Source organism: Larus michahellis, chromosome 9, assembly GCF_964199755.1.
Source record: "Larus michahellis chromosome 9, bLarMic1.1, whole genome shotgun sequence".
NCBI classification, from domain to species: Eukaryota; Metazoa; Chordata; class Aves; order Charadriiformes; family Laridae; genus Larus; species Larus michahellis.
Window position 1 is genome coordinate 48,770,907 of NC_133904.1, and position 15,468 is coordinate 48,786,374.

Sequence of the window (15,468 nt, forward strand, 5' to 3'; positions counted from 1 at the left end):
ACCAGGACTAAAGTCCACGGAGCCACCGTGCCAAGCTGATAAAGCGCCTGGAGCCACAGTCACCCCATGGCCATGGGGAGGGTCACCCCTGCAGCCGCCCCCGTGGCTCAGCCACAAAGCCCACTCGGAGCTGCACGGGGATGGCAGCTCCATCCATCCCCATGTCTGTTCTCCTTCCAAAGGCTCACAAAAAGAAGGGAAACACCTTTACTTTGGTTCATTGCTTGCTGGTGGAGCCTCTCTACAGTACCATCTCCATCCCCAACCAGCATTACACAGAGGACGCTGGAGGAGTATTTAAGGAGCACTTGTTAATCACATCGTTCTCCCCACAGGTTACAAGGGCAGCTGGGATCTAGACGAAAGTGCCCCCAAGTGCTGCCCGCGTGTGGGTTTTGGCGACAGAAAGGCAGCAGCTCCGGCGGTGGGAGGGGGCTGCCCCGCTTGCCTTGGCAAAGGAGCCGGGGCTTTCAAAGTCATTCCAGTTTTCTGCTTCCAGCTGGATCAGGAGAGGCAAACTCTGCCAGCGTGAAAATTATTGAAGCTAAAATAACCAAGGTAACCCCCAAACAAAACCCTGTTGTGTACAGAGGCACGTGAAAGCGAGTAACGGTTTGCAGTGAAGGGTGGAGGGACAGCAAGGGGTCTCGGCTGGATCTGGCCCCCTCTGCCTCCAGAGCCTTTGGTCCTCCGAGGACTGTATGGCCACATAGAGACGCAGGGTCAGCCAGGGTTAAAGTCAACCCTAAACCTCCCAGGATGCTGAACTGGAGTGATCTGAGGAAGCGTAGATGAGATCCTCAGCACCAAATCAGACTGCCCAGAGCAAATCGTTCTTAGCACCAACACCAAAAGACACCCTCTATCGCCGTGCAAAATGCTCCTGGGGCAGTGTCATGCATGGGAGGGCGGGAATGTCCTTGCCCAGCTGTAGGCCACCTCCCTCTCCCGGCTCCTCTGGACCAGGCAGCTCAGCATCGAGGGTTACGAAGCTCCTCGACCGCCGGCACGGCCAAACTGGCATCCCCAAACCACCCCAACGGTGGGAGGCAGAGCCAAACCGTCTTGAAACTGGGGGTCCCCAAACCCCGCGGTACCGCAGCAGACCTGCAAAAGCCCTCAAGCTTTGATGGCGATTGGGATGTGGCCTTCCCACAGCTCCCACAGCAGGGAAATGTTAGGAAACCTCAACCCCAGCCAATGAGTAGCCAGAATTTGGTAAATTTAAGCTATGGGACTTACTTAGAAATGTGTATTTCCCTGGCCGCAGGACCTCAGGGCAAGGCATGCTGCAATGAAGCGGCTCCTCCAGATGGTTCCAGCTTTGTTTCACAACTTGAAAAAGCTCTGAGCCGTGAATCATGGCACTTCCCAGGCAGCTCCAGCAGCCGCTGCCCTGCCAGCCTTCCCATGGCCGGGGCAGCCCCCCAAAGGCTGAAACCCCGACCACCCCTCCGCGCCCTTCCAGCTTGGCTGTCCCGCTCCAGCCCTCAGCCAGAGCCAGAGGAGTTAAAGCCGGCGCCTCGCTCTGCAGCAGCAAAACAAAAAAAGGAAAAAAAAAATACAGAAGAAAAGACAACAACTTGGTTTTGAACACCCTCAAGCTAAAGATTTAGAGAGGCAGCCCCAGCCAAGCCCCGAGCAGGGCGCTGCTGGGACACGTCCGGCGCTTGCTGTACAATTACATAAAGCTACGCGCGCCCGCAGCTCTCCAAACACCCCGGGCACGGAGCGAAGCTGCTCCCTCCCCGCTCCCGTCCACCCCATTCCCATCCCAGAGGGACTCAACTCGCTCCCATCCCCTCACTGGCTCCCGAAAACTGCCGAGCCCAGAGTGTCGGGCTCCACCTTCCCCTCCCGGAGCAAGGAATCACAGCCCGGCACTCGCAGGGGAGGGGGAAATTTGTTGTTTCTTTTTTTTAATTAGAAAACTGAGTAAAAGGTAGTTTTGGCGTGAACGCTGCCTCCCGCCCGGCCCTCGCCTGCCCAGAAGAGGTCATGGATGTGCTGGGCCAGGACGAGCGGATCCTGATGGGAAGAAACAGGAGGGGTTTTCGGATAAAGATTTTTGCACCAGGTAGGGGCCTATTTGGCGTCACAGCACCAGACTACAACAGGCTAAAAGGACATTTTGGAGACCAATGCAATTTCCTCCCGTTTACAGAGGCTCAGATCACCGCAATCCCACCTCTCACATGCCACACGTCTGCAAAAACTCTTGCAAGCTGCCCGATACTCAAGGGACAAACTAGACGCACAACAGCCGCATTTAGTTGACAGACAAACCCAAAAATACTCCCCTTTTTGTTGACAGACTACTCCAACCTTTGCCCTTCCCGTTCCCATCTGTGTTTGCAGACGAGGTGAACCTTTCATTGCCGTTACTCAAACATGCCTTCCCTGCTGCAGAATTTGCCTTTCCTCTTGGCCAAGGGCAGGATCTCAACCAGAGAAAGATGCTGAGAGTGGTTTTGGGAGGCTGGTAGCGGAGGTTGGTCCAGGATAGGATGAGGGGTGGATTCTTTCGACCAAACTCGGGTGGTCCATGACTGTACCTCATCACTCAAAATCTCCTAGAGGGTCGATAATAAGAGCCGTGGGCCAAGACCAAAATTTAGGGGGGATGAACGTGGGTACCACCATCCATCCCTCCTGGGAAGAGCGTTGGCTCCCGGCTGACGCAGAGCTGGTCTGATGCTGCTGCAGCATTAAGCACCCATCGCGGGCTTCTCCCGGGCAAAGACCTTTGCAGGCAGACGGAGCATTTAAGGCAAGTGGAAATCTGTAGAAATTTGGGATTTGAACCATAAATCGCCTTATGAGCCAGAGAGGTTTTACCGCAACTAAGTCTCGTGCGAGGCTGGGAGCAGTCACCGGCGGGCTCTGCCGTGCCGCCGCTCGCTCCGGCCAGAGGTGGGTTTGAGGCAGCTCTGCTCGTCCTCTTCTTGGTCTGAAGAAGCTACTTCTTGAATTTAAATCCCTCATAAGCTGTCCTGCGGGGGGCATTAAGGTCAAAAATATGATTTAAAGAACTTCATCAAACTCCGATGCGCAGAGAAGCCCCAAACCTCACAAAAGGAGTTACGATGCATTTCTCTCCTGCTGCCAGCCCCACTGCCAATGCCCCCACCTGAAAAGCTTGGCTTTAATGCCTTGCCCTAGGCTAAGCCTGGCAGATCCCACCGGAGCTGGAGCAAGGTTGGGCTCCCACGGATGCACAGTGGGTGTCCGCATGCCCTGCCTTCCCATCCAGCTCCTGCTGCCCTCTCTGGCTTCCCAAACCACGCGGTGGGGCAGCAGAGCCGCAGCAGACGATGCGATACGGGCAATGAAGGGTAGTAACGGTCACAGAAAAGCGTATCAATGAAAGAGACAAACGGACATCTTGGTTTATAGTCACAAACAGACACGTCACAACACACCACGGAATTTTCCAGCTTGTACAGGGACAGAAGGGCCACAAGACAACAAGACCTTATAACGCATTAGCCAACGTGGATTAAAAACAGGGCCAGAGGGACATGCAGGACCCTGAGCCTATATACAGAGCTCCCGCCGCTGCCCGCAGGAGGGGAACCTCCACTCAAACCAATTTTCCACAGCAAAAGTTTGTCTTGGTGCTACAAACCCCCGTGGGACTGAGGGATGACCCCCCCACAGCACACGTCCTTCTTTTTAATGGCAGGTGAGTAAAATGAAAATCCAATGAAGGATGGTTTTGCAGCCAGGATAAATGCGAGCTTTGTTTCTTGCTCTCTCCTGGGTTATTATTCCCAGGAAAAGGTACCCTGGTCCCAGCCAGCACCTTGTTCACACAGAGACCCACCGGGGGAAGAGGACTTCCCTTGCTCTGTGCCCTGCTCATTAGCGATATCTGGAGATGACGAGTTTCTCCGCAAGGCTGAGCTCTGCCTTCGCTCTGTGCAGTGGGTACCCACGGGCTGTGCCATTATCTTGTCCTCTCTCTCCCTCTCCCCCCGGGACGGCACTGACCCTGCGCCGGCTCTGCACAGCAACACACAGGCTACGAGCTAAACGCTGTTGGGGCTTTTAAATCCTTCAGAAACACCGGGCTTCCCCTGCCAATACTGACTCGTGGTTATTGCTGCATAATACACAACCAGCTCCAAAAAACAGTGGTGGCACCCTGTGCCCCAAAGGTGCTGCATCCCCACATCCATGGGTGCCCCGAGCCGGCTGCATCCCCCCATCCCCTGCATCCTCCCGGCACGGAGCAAACCCATGACACACACGGGGCTCTGTCCTGACCCTGCGTGCCTCGACACCTTCGACATGCCCATCTGGGCGCCTTGCCCACAGTTTTCGCCTTCCAGAGCCGGCCGCCGCGGGCTGCGCTGGGAGCTGCCCCTCAAAAGACCAATCATTCGTCGCCAGGTGAGAAAATGGAGGCAGAAAGTGGCCGAGGGACCCGCTGGTCTTGTCCCCCCATTTTTAAGGCATAATTTGCAGGAAGGGGGTGCTCCTGCAGGGCTCTGTCTGACAAGGGCGGCAGGACCGGAGCCAGCCGAGCTCCCCATCATCCCAGCTGCAGCTCCCTGGGTGCACGGGAGAGCAGCGGAAAAGGAGGAGAGAAGAAGATTAAAGCGGGACTCAATGACCATTTATTTGGTTTGTGCATCGGATTAAAGCAGCGTTTCCTCCTTCAGATCTGCTGGCTCCAAAACAGCCTCCGGCGCTGGACGGGGAGGGGGCCGTCTCGCTTGGACGAGACACCCGAGTGGCACCAGAGGAGGAGGATGGACAGCTGCAAGGTTCAACACGCTCCCTCTGCGGCCTGCTTTAAAAAGGCATTTATTAGCTGTAAACCTCTGTCGTGACATATAGAAAACTGGGGAGAGGAGCGGGAGATCGATCAAGTTTGAATCCTGGTGAGAGTTCTCCTTAGAAAAATGGTTAGAGGGAAAAAAAAAAAAAAAAAAAAAAAGGCGGCTTTGAAATCAAAACTGTCCCGAAAATGAGCGTTTCTGCTAGTTAAAAGCCTTTAACTAGAAGAACTTTCTGTGGGTTTGTTTTTTTGTTGTTGGTTTGTTTGTTTGTTTTTTGTTTTTCCTTTTACAAACATAGTGCATCTGCGATCATTGAGAATTACGGTCCGTCTAGAAAAGGGCCTGTGCTTGGGCGACGGGGAGGCTGCTGGTGGCGACAGTGCGTGTCGGTGAGCGGCGGCGTTACATGTGTGCTTCGGAGGCCGGGCAGCCCGGCAGCAGCTCCCCGTTCACCACCGCCTCCGACACCAGCATCTTGTCTTTGCCGGAATCCAGGCGCTGCTTCTTCAGCATCCTCTGATGGATGAGCGGGACGACGGAGAGCACCAAGCCACCGATGATGGGGGGGACTCCGGCAAAATAAAAGGCCGCGTCGTAATTCCCAAAATAATCATTGAGGTATCCTGAAAGAGAAGAACAACGGCGGTTAAGGGCACGTCAGTCTAACGACTGACCTGTCTCCTCCCTCGAGTGAGAGCTGCAGCTTGCTTCAACCACCAGATTTGGGGAGATTTGGGCTTTTAAAACAATCGTCTTGTTTTCCATTGCATTCCTTGGAGTTTTTATGCCCTGGATTAAAGGATGTGCGTGGCCAACATTGTGTAGCAAGGAAGCCAAGAAAGAATGTCTCCGCCATCCTTCCTATTTAACCAGAAGAGGACACCCTCAGACACATCCCAAATGCAAGCTGAGACACTGTTAAACAACCAAACATTTCAGGTGGCTCTTCCTAGTGCCGGCCGGGAGTTAATAGGAAAAGCGGGCAGGGGCTGTTCCCTGATGGGAACAGGCTGGAAGCCCTGCTTTGCTTATGGATATTTTATCTACATGGGGATGAAAAGTACATGCTGAAAAGTACACGCTGCCCGTTACAAACAATAACCGATCCCTTAAAAACCAGTGAGGTTCTGCACTTGTCAGTTCGGCAAGTTCTGATGCCGCCAGGCATCCCTGGAGAATAACACATTGCCATTTCTTGGCACTGGGAAACCCCTCTGAGTTTCCTCCTGTGATTACGCCCATGAAATGAGCCCCGTCACCCAGCCCTGTGCCCACCGAGACCGACGCAGGGGGTCCTGCAGCAGCATCCGAGCAGCGAGACGTCTGCAACCCCCACGTTCCCTCACAAGGGCGTTAAACTGAATTTTGCTGCCAGAAGCAGAAAGATCAGAGGTGCTTATACAGCTTTAGCTTAGCGGTTGCGGATGCAGGCGCTCTGCCGTCCAAGGGCCAGCTTTGGCAAAGTGCTCGCTGTTAAGGATGCTGTGGTTATCACTATGTTAAACACATACCCAGGTCTTGGGAAGACAGAGGCTCAGGTGTCTCCATCTCTAACTTTGCCTCAACAATCCAGGAGCTGAACCTACCGATTAGCGATCAGTCCCTAGATATCTAAAAGGGCTTCTAGAAAACTAGTATCTGCCATTTTTTAGCTCAGCTTCAAACAGAAATCAGTTAATGTGATCTTGGCTTGCTCTCCCTATTCCCCCACTGGCCACCTTTCATCAGCCTGGAGAAAGGCCCTGAGATGCTACAGGACATAGCATGGAGTGATGCTACACCTGTACTTCAACCGCCATGTGACACAATAAGCCAGAACATTCAAAACCCTACGTCTGTTCTCATGCCAAAACATCACCGTGGGTGAAAGCCGCTAGAAACATCTGCTCCCTCCCAACAGCTGGGTCAGGTCTGGCACCACAGCGTTACCAACCTGCTATCGGCGTACCCGCAGTCATGGGCACAGCCATCAGCCCCATGAGGTACCCTATGGCCTGGGACGCCTGCATGGGCCCCACCAGCTCGAAGGCGATGGGGGCCATGATGGTGGTGAAGCAGCCATCGCAAAGGCCAAGGAAGAGGCAGATGACAATGACGCCCTCGAACCCTTGGCACTGGGGGATCATCATGCACAGGATGCCCAACAGCACGAAGGACCCAACCTGGGGAGACAAAAGTGGGCACGTCATTGGGGTGCAGGATGAGTAGGGATGGGCAGCAGGAGGTGCCATGAAGATAACACTGAACAGGTCAACGACATCTCCCCCTCCTCTGGATCCAGCAATAGCATCCATGCTCTGCTTGTCTCTGAGAGGCCCTTAAGAATAACCTTTTAAGAAGCTTTAGGAAGGATTATCTGCTGGATTAGCTGCTAGATTTCAGCCGTTCGTTTTTCAAAAACCACAAGAAGGTGAGAGGGTGTCCAGCAGTTTGGGAAGAGTCGGGACCACAGACTTTGGTTGCTGAACAGACACTGAGACCTCAAGTCAAGCTTTTAACTTCTCTGTGCACCTTTCTGTAATAAATTTTCTTCCCTAACAACAGACAAGAGTGTTAGGTAATGGTCGGTAAAGGATTTGCGATCTGCTGTTGACAGTTACTAAGCAGCGTGTCGATGCTGATGTAGAGATGCCATCCCCACCCGCAGTGGTTAGCCAGCAGCTACGCAGAGTGTCGGACACAACATACCTGCAAGTAAATCTTCTTCAGCCCGGGAATGCAGTCGCCGATGCGGCCTGAAACCAAGCGCCCCAGCCCTGACATGGCTCCGAGGCAAACCGGGAGGATCCAGTCCTTTTTGGTTTCTTGAAATCGCTTCTCCACATATTTTACCTACGATGGAGGGAAGAACGCAAAGACATGAATCCTCAGGAAGTTAACCCCTCTCACCTCCCAAAAAAGGACAAGACTTCCTGCCGAGGGCTTCATGGCTTTGGGGACGGTTGTGTGACCCTCATGTCCACACCACCCTGACCTGCACACACCACCTCCGCCCACCCCAAACCCAACAGCCCCCTCCTCTCCTGCTTACCCTCAGGAACTATGGGAAGCGACCGCTCTGCCCACCCTGTCACAGAGGACACATGGAAGCATTAAAAATCTGTCTCCTCCCATCACTGTTCCTGTTTACAGCAGACCCTGCAGCAGTTTCTTAGCTTCAAGGCTTTTGGTGGCTCTGTCCCTGCTGCCCATCTCCACCTTCCCACCTCCTCCTTGCTTGCCTGGAGGAGACCCTTCACTCTGGGCAAAGGGACCGCCCTCCCCTTCCAGTCCCAACCAAGGCTCTCACCAGGTTCATGTAAGGTACGAGATATCCCAGGACAGCAGTAGCGATCCCAAAGGCCCAAATCCGATAGGTCTTTCTCCGGAAAACCCTCAAGCTGAAATACTTGCGCGTCTGGGACCAGCACTGCTGCCGCATGCTCCGGCTGCCCAGCTTGTCCTGCCCATCGTGCTGAGAGTCACAAGAAGGTGGCAAGATGGGCCGATACGTCAGGGACAAGAATATCTGGATGAGCATTAAGGCACTGAGTACTTGGAAAGTATGTGCCAGCCCAATGGCCTTCCCGACCATCTTCAGGAAGAAGGGGAGCGGGACGGAGATGAGGCAGCTGCCGCCGGCCACGATGCCGTTGGCCAAGCCAAGGCGGCGCTTGAAGTAGTGACCAAGGATGACCAGCGAGGGCTGGAAGGCGAAGGAGCTGCCACAGCCGAAGAGGATCCCATACGTGAAATAACGAACTTCCAGAGACCTAGTGGGAAAAAAACACACGGAGGTGGTTATGTTATGCAGAAGTAAGGAGGCCTTCTCCCCCGCAGTCCTGAAGAACCTGGAGTCATGACCCAGGTCTCACATACCACAGGTGCTACACAGACAGTCTGACCTCGAGGAGCTTATTCCCTAGCCAAAGCAAGGATTATCCTCATTTCACAGCTGGCATGTTAAATCTTTGGGAAAATGAAGTCTAGCTGGGGAGGGCTTTCTGCAAAGAGAAGACAGCAGCCAACCTGCCCTCCTTGGGAAGTTGACCTAACTTGAATGGTTTTTAAATTACAGCAAGCAAGATTTTCTAAGGTAGGCAGGGTGGGTTATTTTTAGCTAGAAATCCTTTTTTTTTTCCACTGGAAGGACTAATTGAAAACATTCTGCACCCAGCGTTTGAAAGCAGAAGGCACCAACCCAGCTGGTTATTAGGCACTTAGGAAGAGAACACTGCATTTCTGCCCAGGCTGGTTAATTAAGTTGTTCTTCTTTAAGCTCCTCTGGGAGCTTCAATTAGACAGTTAATAGATCTCATTTGTACCTTACATTGGTGGCTGTGCTCAAGGAGGGAGTGAAGTGGCTGCTCTACAGAACAAGCGGAAAGTCCTGAAAACTTTTGGAAGGAGCCATTTCCCAATTGCCAGCCCGGTTTTCCCAGATGAGAAAGGAGCCTAAAGTCAGGCAAATAACCAGTTGTGTTTCTCTCCCGATGAAGGATTCTTTCTTCCATCTCTGTGCAATGCATTCAGTTGCAAAAGTCTGCCACGAAATACTGCATGGGAGGAGAGCGCGATGGAAACGTTTGGGCAGCTCACCGGGCAAGCGACGCTACACGAACGGGGTCTTTACTCCAACACTCAGAATGACTCATGTGAAATACTGAGTGCTGCTCATGAAGCGAGGGAGAAGACAGCAGCCCAGATCTAATGGAGCAGTTTGAAGCTGAGAAAACGTTTACAAGCACGTAATTTCTTCCATTACACGCTTGTCTCTTTAGCTAGCCAAGCAGAACATGCTTGCTGTACCCAACGGCTCAAAGACAAATGACTGTCAGCAAAGGCAATTTCCAGCTACTCCAGAATGAAGCCACATCAGAAACCCTCCCCTGCAAGAGCCAGGCAAGCAGCTGGGCCGTGCAGGCTGTCTCCGACCTCCCACGCACCAGCCCTGCCCATCTCAGCTGGGTCACACCAGCTTTGGTACTGCTGCTAAGCTGACGTATTGGATAAGTGGAGACAAATGCCACGGTTGCCATCTGCTCCCCGTTGATGCTAAGACACCCCTGCATGAGCAAGGGCTCCTTTCAGCCTTTCTTCTTAGCCAGGATTTCCCATCCCACTTGCTGGGAATCAGCCAGCTGCTCTCCGGTGAGAAAGGTGCCATCGTATCCCCTGGATAACGAGGTCTTCCATGGATAATGACATCTCCTGGGACAAGGAGGTGCTCCTCCAGCAGCTGCCTCTCACTTACAGCTCACAGCGGGAACAGCCCTGGTTCAGCCCCACTGGCAGAGGTTTGAGGGATGTCTCTCTGCAGAAGAAACTGGGCAGAAATTGCGGAGGGGAAGGAGAGGCAGACAAAAAGGGATTCAAACCCCACTACAGAACATTTCATGGTGCAGAAGAGGAGGACTGGGAGGGCACTGGGGAGGCACATGAAGACAGCTCTGCTGAACTAGCCATCATCTCCTGTTCCTCATGCCAAAACACCCGCCTTAAAACTGGAGGGAGGGTGAAGTCTTAACACAACTGGGATTTCTCTCTTCTTGAGGGCATGTACGATCTGTGGTGGCTCGAGCTGATAACAAGTGCAGGAGATACCCTGGTGCAAGGCAGCAAAGTGAGGAAAACCCTCGCCTTGACCCCATGCAGAAAACCTCAGCCTTCCCCGGTGCTCTGCTTTTCAGCATATTTTGTTTATTTAGTGTTTTTTGTATAAAGTTCCCAGTATTTTGGGAGCAAGAGGCACTGAGCGTGAGCTGGGCGCTGGGGTCCTGCCATACGGCCTCGGTGGCCGAGTGGTGTTTTGGATCAGCTCAGTGCGGTGCCGGCAACCGCTGCTCCTCTGTTTGGACAAAGCAAACCCATTTTAGAGAAACCAGGAGATAAAGGGTTGCTCAGCCTTGATCCAGCCCTGCCTGAGCCCACCAAACCCAGGCCGCGTCTCCCTTCAGCTCACGAACAGCAGCTCCCTTTGCACCGGTGCACGGAGCCCAGCCGGCACCGGGTGGGTCATCTCCAGCTGCGGCTGCAGGGACCTGGCAAGGGGGGACCAGAAAAAAAAAACCAACCATCAAGCCCTTTTCCATTGTTCTGGGTGAGCAGGAGCTGCTAGCTCCGAATTTCGGGACTGGCCTTCGCCATCCAGATGGAGCGCTGCCAAATCCTGCAGCCCCGCTGCTCTTCCTCCTGCTCGGCCGTGCCGAAGGCAGCTTCCCTCGCCGCGGTCCAGCTGCAAAGGGGCTCCTTTCTCCCTTAAAAGGCAGCCAAAAGAATGCGAACCAAGAGCAAGAAGGCAGGAAATGGGGATTTCAGCTCTGGAGCTCTCCTGGAAATAATATTCTTCTCTGCCTGTACCGTTTGATTTTTTTTTTAAGCCCAACACAACAAGCCACTGGCAGCGATGTGGTCCCAAGAGCTCTTTTGCTTCGCACGAACATTTTACAATAGGGGAGGGGAAAAAAAAAATAATTCCAAGCTTCGTTGATTAGAAGGAAAGCAAGATTACACGGGAAGCGCCTGTGATTTGCGCTGCCAGTAGCCCGGGCATACCTTCCCTCAGGACCCACTGCACTTTCTCCCATTACTATAATCTTTTGAAATACAAAGGGGTGGCACTTGCGGAGGAAACTGCAGAGGGTGGTTCCTTCCACGCCACTGCCCGAGATGGTTTTAGCATCCCAATTCCCCCGGCTGCAATCGGTCCCGGTCCCTGGGGCTTTGCCGGGAGGCTCAGAAGCTGCCCCCGGCCCCAGTGTGATGGGGGGTTTCCACAACTGGGGACTCGGGGACCCGTCACACATCGCGCATCCACAGGGAAGCGGGGCTGGGGCGAGCAGGAGGGTCTCGCCGCCCGGGGTGAAAGGGAGCTGGCGTCCCACTGCCCTGCGCCGGCAGGGTGGGCAGGGAGGAGCACAGCGCGGGCAAGCCGCCCTCTGGGAAACTGGTGTGTATTTGCTTTAAAAAAAACCCCACTTCTTGAAGCATTTTAATTAAAACAATACTGGTTTTAACTGAAATCCAACCCACAGCAATGTTTTTCTTCAGAAAAACTGGGGCAAATGATGCTGTGGAGGGTGTCTCCACGGTGCCTTTGAGACTCCGTTTAACAAGCGCCGCATAAAGGACCCCGGCGGTGACCTCTTTTTGCTCCCACAAGGATGCCAATGTCTAGGGTTGGAAAGACTCCCACATCGAATCAGGTACACCTGCCATCCAAATGCACATCGGCGAGCGCCTGCCAGCAGAAATTCATGGCACGGGATCAGCCATGGAAAACGAGGAGCAGCAATCGCCCCGCGCTGCCGCAAACGGCGCGGGAACAGCACAAACTGCTCCAAACCCCATCTGCCCTGCACGGAAACTCCCTCTTGCCAGGTGTAACCCATCAAATATTATTTTAAGCATCGATTTACTTTCAGTACCAAAATGTGAAATTGGTTGTAAAGCAGAACGATTTTGTTCACGAGCGTCTGTCTGGAGCTGCCCACAAGAGGCACGCCAACTTCTCGCGGCCTGTTTTAAAATGAAGGACCCGAGGGCTGAAATCCCATAAAACAAAGCCCCTCAATCAGGTAAAATTCGCTCTCTTGTTATCTAAGGACAAAAGAGCAATTCGGTTCGATTTGGAGAGAAACAGGCTGTGGGCACGTGGGCTGTAGGGATGCCAGGAGACCTCCCGTCTGGATGGAAACCGCTTGCTTTGCCCCCCAAAAGCCGCAGCAATGTGTAGGCAGGGGGGGTTGCAGGGATCAGCGAGGAAGAGGAGCTCGGTGAGGAGCTGGAGGGCCCCTCTGCAGCCTTACTTGGTGAAGGAGCTTGAGAGGAGTCCGATGAAGGCGATGGCAGCTCCCGAGGCTGCCGTGGTCCTGCAGCCTATCCGGTCGGTGAAGATGCTGACGATGGGAGAGCAGAAAAAAATCATGCCCATGGCCAAGGAGCCGACCCATGCTAGGGAGAGAGAGAAGAAAGGCCACGGTCAGGGTGGGACATCAAATGGGTGCCAGAAGGAGAACAATCAGGGCCCAGCCCCAGCTTTGAAGGTGGTCTCGGCAGAGAGGCAGCCCCATCACAGCGTTAATTAACAGCACAGCTCATAAATAACATGGTTACTGTTCCCGCTGGCGTCATGGTGCCCTGTGAGCCAGGCTGGCACCTGCAGCATCTCACCGTTCGCCCGTGCGATGGCAGCACAGCCAGGGTTTCCTTTTATTCCCTCCTGCTGGGTCCGTATGTGTCTTAGGGAGGGCGCTGAGCTTTCAACGCTTTTTTCCAATGGCCACTTGCTGTATGTGTAATGACGCCTCCACTGACGCCGCTTCCATAGGGGACATCTCCATGGCCAAACCCCGCTGAGCTCCACAGAGCCCTCTGCTCCCTGGCTTTGGCTATGAAGGGTTTCTTATCTCAAGTTAAGAGCTCTGCGTTCCCAAGTCCCACACTCACCCATCACCGAGCCGGGACTGCCTCCCCTCCCGCTCGTCCCACCTTCAGCAGGGACCTCTCCTTGCAGCCGAGCTGATGGGAGACACGTGGGCTGTGCCGGCTTGGGTTACACCCCCGGCCCTGCCAGGCGATGCCCAAGCAGCACCGTGATCTCATGTCTCCTTCCAGCCCACCTCTGGAGAAAACCACTGTCTGTCTCTTTTGTCAGAAACTTTTATTATTCGCAGATTATTTCAGAAGACGATACTCTTCTCCCTGCCCTCCGCCTTCTCTCTTTAACGGCTTCTGTGACTATTTTGGGGAGGAAAAGCAGGCTTTCAAGAAAAGCGATGTGGTAAAGGAACAAATCTCAGTCTGCCAGCTCTGAGGAGAAGCAAGAGGTCCCCTCAGCGGGGCGCGGGGCAGGATGGACGGACGGACAAGGGGCCCCCAGCCCTACCCAGCACCCAAGCTGGGGCCCTCCTGGAGCATCTCCCAGCTTCAGGCGCTGGCTCTGGGCTGCCGAGCACGACCTGGCCCCATGCACACCTCGGGACGTGTGCTCCTTGCTTTTTTTATCCCTTTTATTGGGGTTGGGTTTTTTTTGCACCCAAACCGAGCGCTCTGCAAACCCTTTTAGCACAGCCCCGCACAATAACAACCCGTCCTTCCAGAGCCGTGAGATTTCCAGAAAATAGCCAGGTCCCTATTAAAAGCAAATCCCGGCTATATAACAGCCTCTCCAACCTCCGCCTTTCAAAAAGGACCACACAAAGAAGCCCTCGCTAGGCTGGGAAGAACTGACCCTTCCAAATTAATTATAAGTTCGCAAGGACCCAATTTACTCCCAAGTCTTCCTTAATAAATGCAGAGCGAGGCAATAAAAAGAAAAGCGGAGACTGCGCGGGAACCTCGCGGGACTGGCCGGGCTCTCGTCTCGACAGCAGGCGAAATGCAAAAGGGCGAGCGAGAGGGAGAGGACCCCCCCGCTCTCTGGCTGATTTTCTTGGTTATAAACACAAGGCACAGTGTAATGAAAGTCCTTCTAACAGGATTAGGTGGCACGGCTCCAAAGAGCCGTCCAAAACAACTCCAGGAGGGGGTGAGGGGTGGGAGCAAAGCCAAGATGGGAAAGGCTCGTTAAATTGGATAATATACTTCCAGAAATGTTCCTTCTACTCCAGCCAAGGCAGTAAAACGTTAGATGGCCCCGTCATGTTTGAAGTTTGTTATTTTTGGAAATTACTTTAAGAAATGCGGAAATAAAAGCATAAAGCAAAGTATTAAATTTAAAGGGCCAGATTCTGATCTTAATAACCCGGAGATTTACATGCAAATAAGCAGTATCAATCTCTGGCCCCAAAAACGCACACTCACCTGCGGAGATCAAAGCAAACCCGGGGCGAGAGGCTCAGCAACGGGCGCTTAAAAGCTCCTCCAGCTTTGGGTTTGTAAAAAGGAGATATCGCTCAATTAAAATCGGTAAACACAAAAAAATGAGTCCCGTGGCAAATTGCTCTACCTTAGAGAAAGGGCTTACCACAAGCAATGAATAAAAATAGGCTTGGGGAAGAACATCAAGTTAAAATTAGTAAGAACAATAGCCTCACTTCCAGAGCGGGGTTTTGTCTTCCCAGCGCTTCCCAGCGAAGCCCCGGGAAGCCGGGAGGGCTGGGCGAGCTCCAGCGCTGGAAGGAAACCTCGGCAAAATCTAGGGGTAGGAGAAAGCCGCCTCGGCCCCGGCGTGATTCACACCGAAACAGCCCCCGGAGAGTGGGTTGCACAATTTACCCCCCTGTTTTAGCCCCAGCATGATGGGGGGTGATCTCCTTTCACCTGGGTCAGGGCAAGGCTGGAGGAAAGCCATGGCAGAAAACCAAGGGTTGGGGAAAAAAAATGGGGTTCAGGTGAAATGTAGCCCCAAACCTGTCCCTCCAGACATGGAGATGGAGTCCCTGGATCCAGGGGATGAAGGGTTTATTTTTTGGGAATCTGTGTAATACAGTATTGAAGTTTCTCCTGACTTTCCTGGACCTGAAGGCCAGAGGCAGCCATTCCTTTGGTGGAAACCAGATGGGGCTTAACCAGCCTGAGTCAGGGCTTCTCTTCGGCAGCTCCTCCGATGCTGGAGAAGTTACGACTTGATTTAAAGCCCACAGGAGAAAAAAAAGGGGAATCTTTGCTTCTGATTTCCACAGGGTTTGGATGAGATGGTTAATTCCTAGCCTGGCCACACCTCGCAACCCCCTGTGGTTGATAACCTGGGCGAGATATT

The 15,468-nt window shown here is 53.4% G+C and overlaps 1 protein-coding gene across 1 annotated transcript in view; it reads right to left on the reverse strand.

Moving 5' to 3' along the window:
• Window positions 1-3,358: 3,358 nt before the first annotated feature.
• SLC16A2 (solute carrier family 16 member 2) overlaps window positions 3,359-15,468 on the reverse strand; it is a 35,796-nt gene continuing 23,686 nt past the window's right edge. The window contains exons 2-6 of the mRNA XM_074600406.1: window positions 12,575-12,719; window positions 8,077-8,539; window positions 7,476-7,619; window positions 6,721-6,949; window positions 3,359-5,410 (exon numbers count right to left, since the gene is read on the reverse strand). Of these exons, the coding sequence (XP_074456507.1) occupies window positions 5,190-5,410; window positions 6,721-6,949; window positions 7,476-7,619; window positions 8,077-8,539; window positions 12,575-12,719 (1,202 nt within the window). The 3' untranslated portion in view covers window positions 3,359-5,189. The remainder of the gene's footprint in view (window positions 5,411-6,720; window positions 6,950-7,475; window positions 7,620-8,076; window positions 8,540-12,574; window positions 12,720-15,468) is intronic.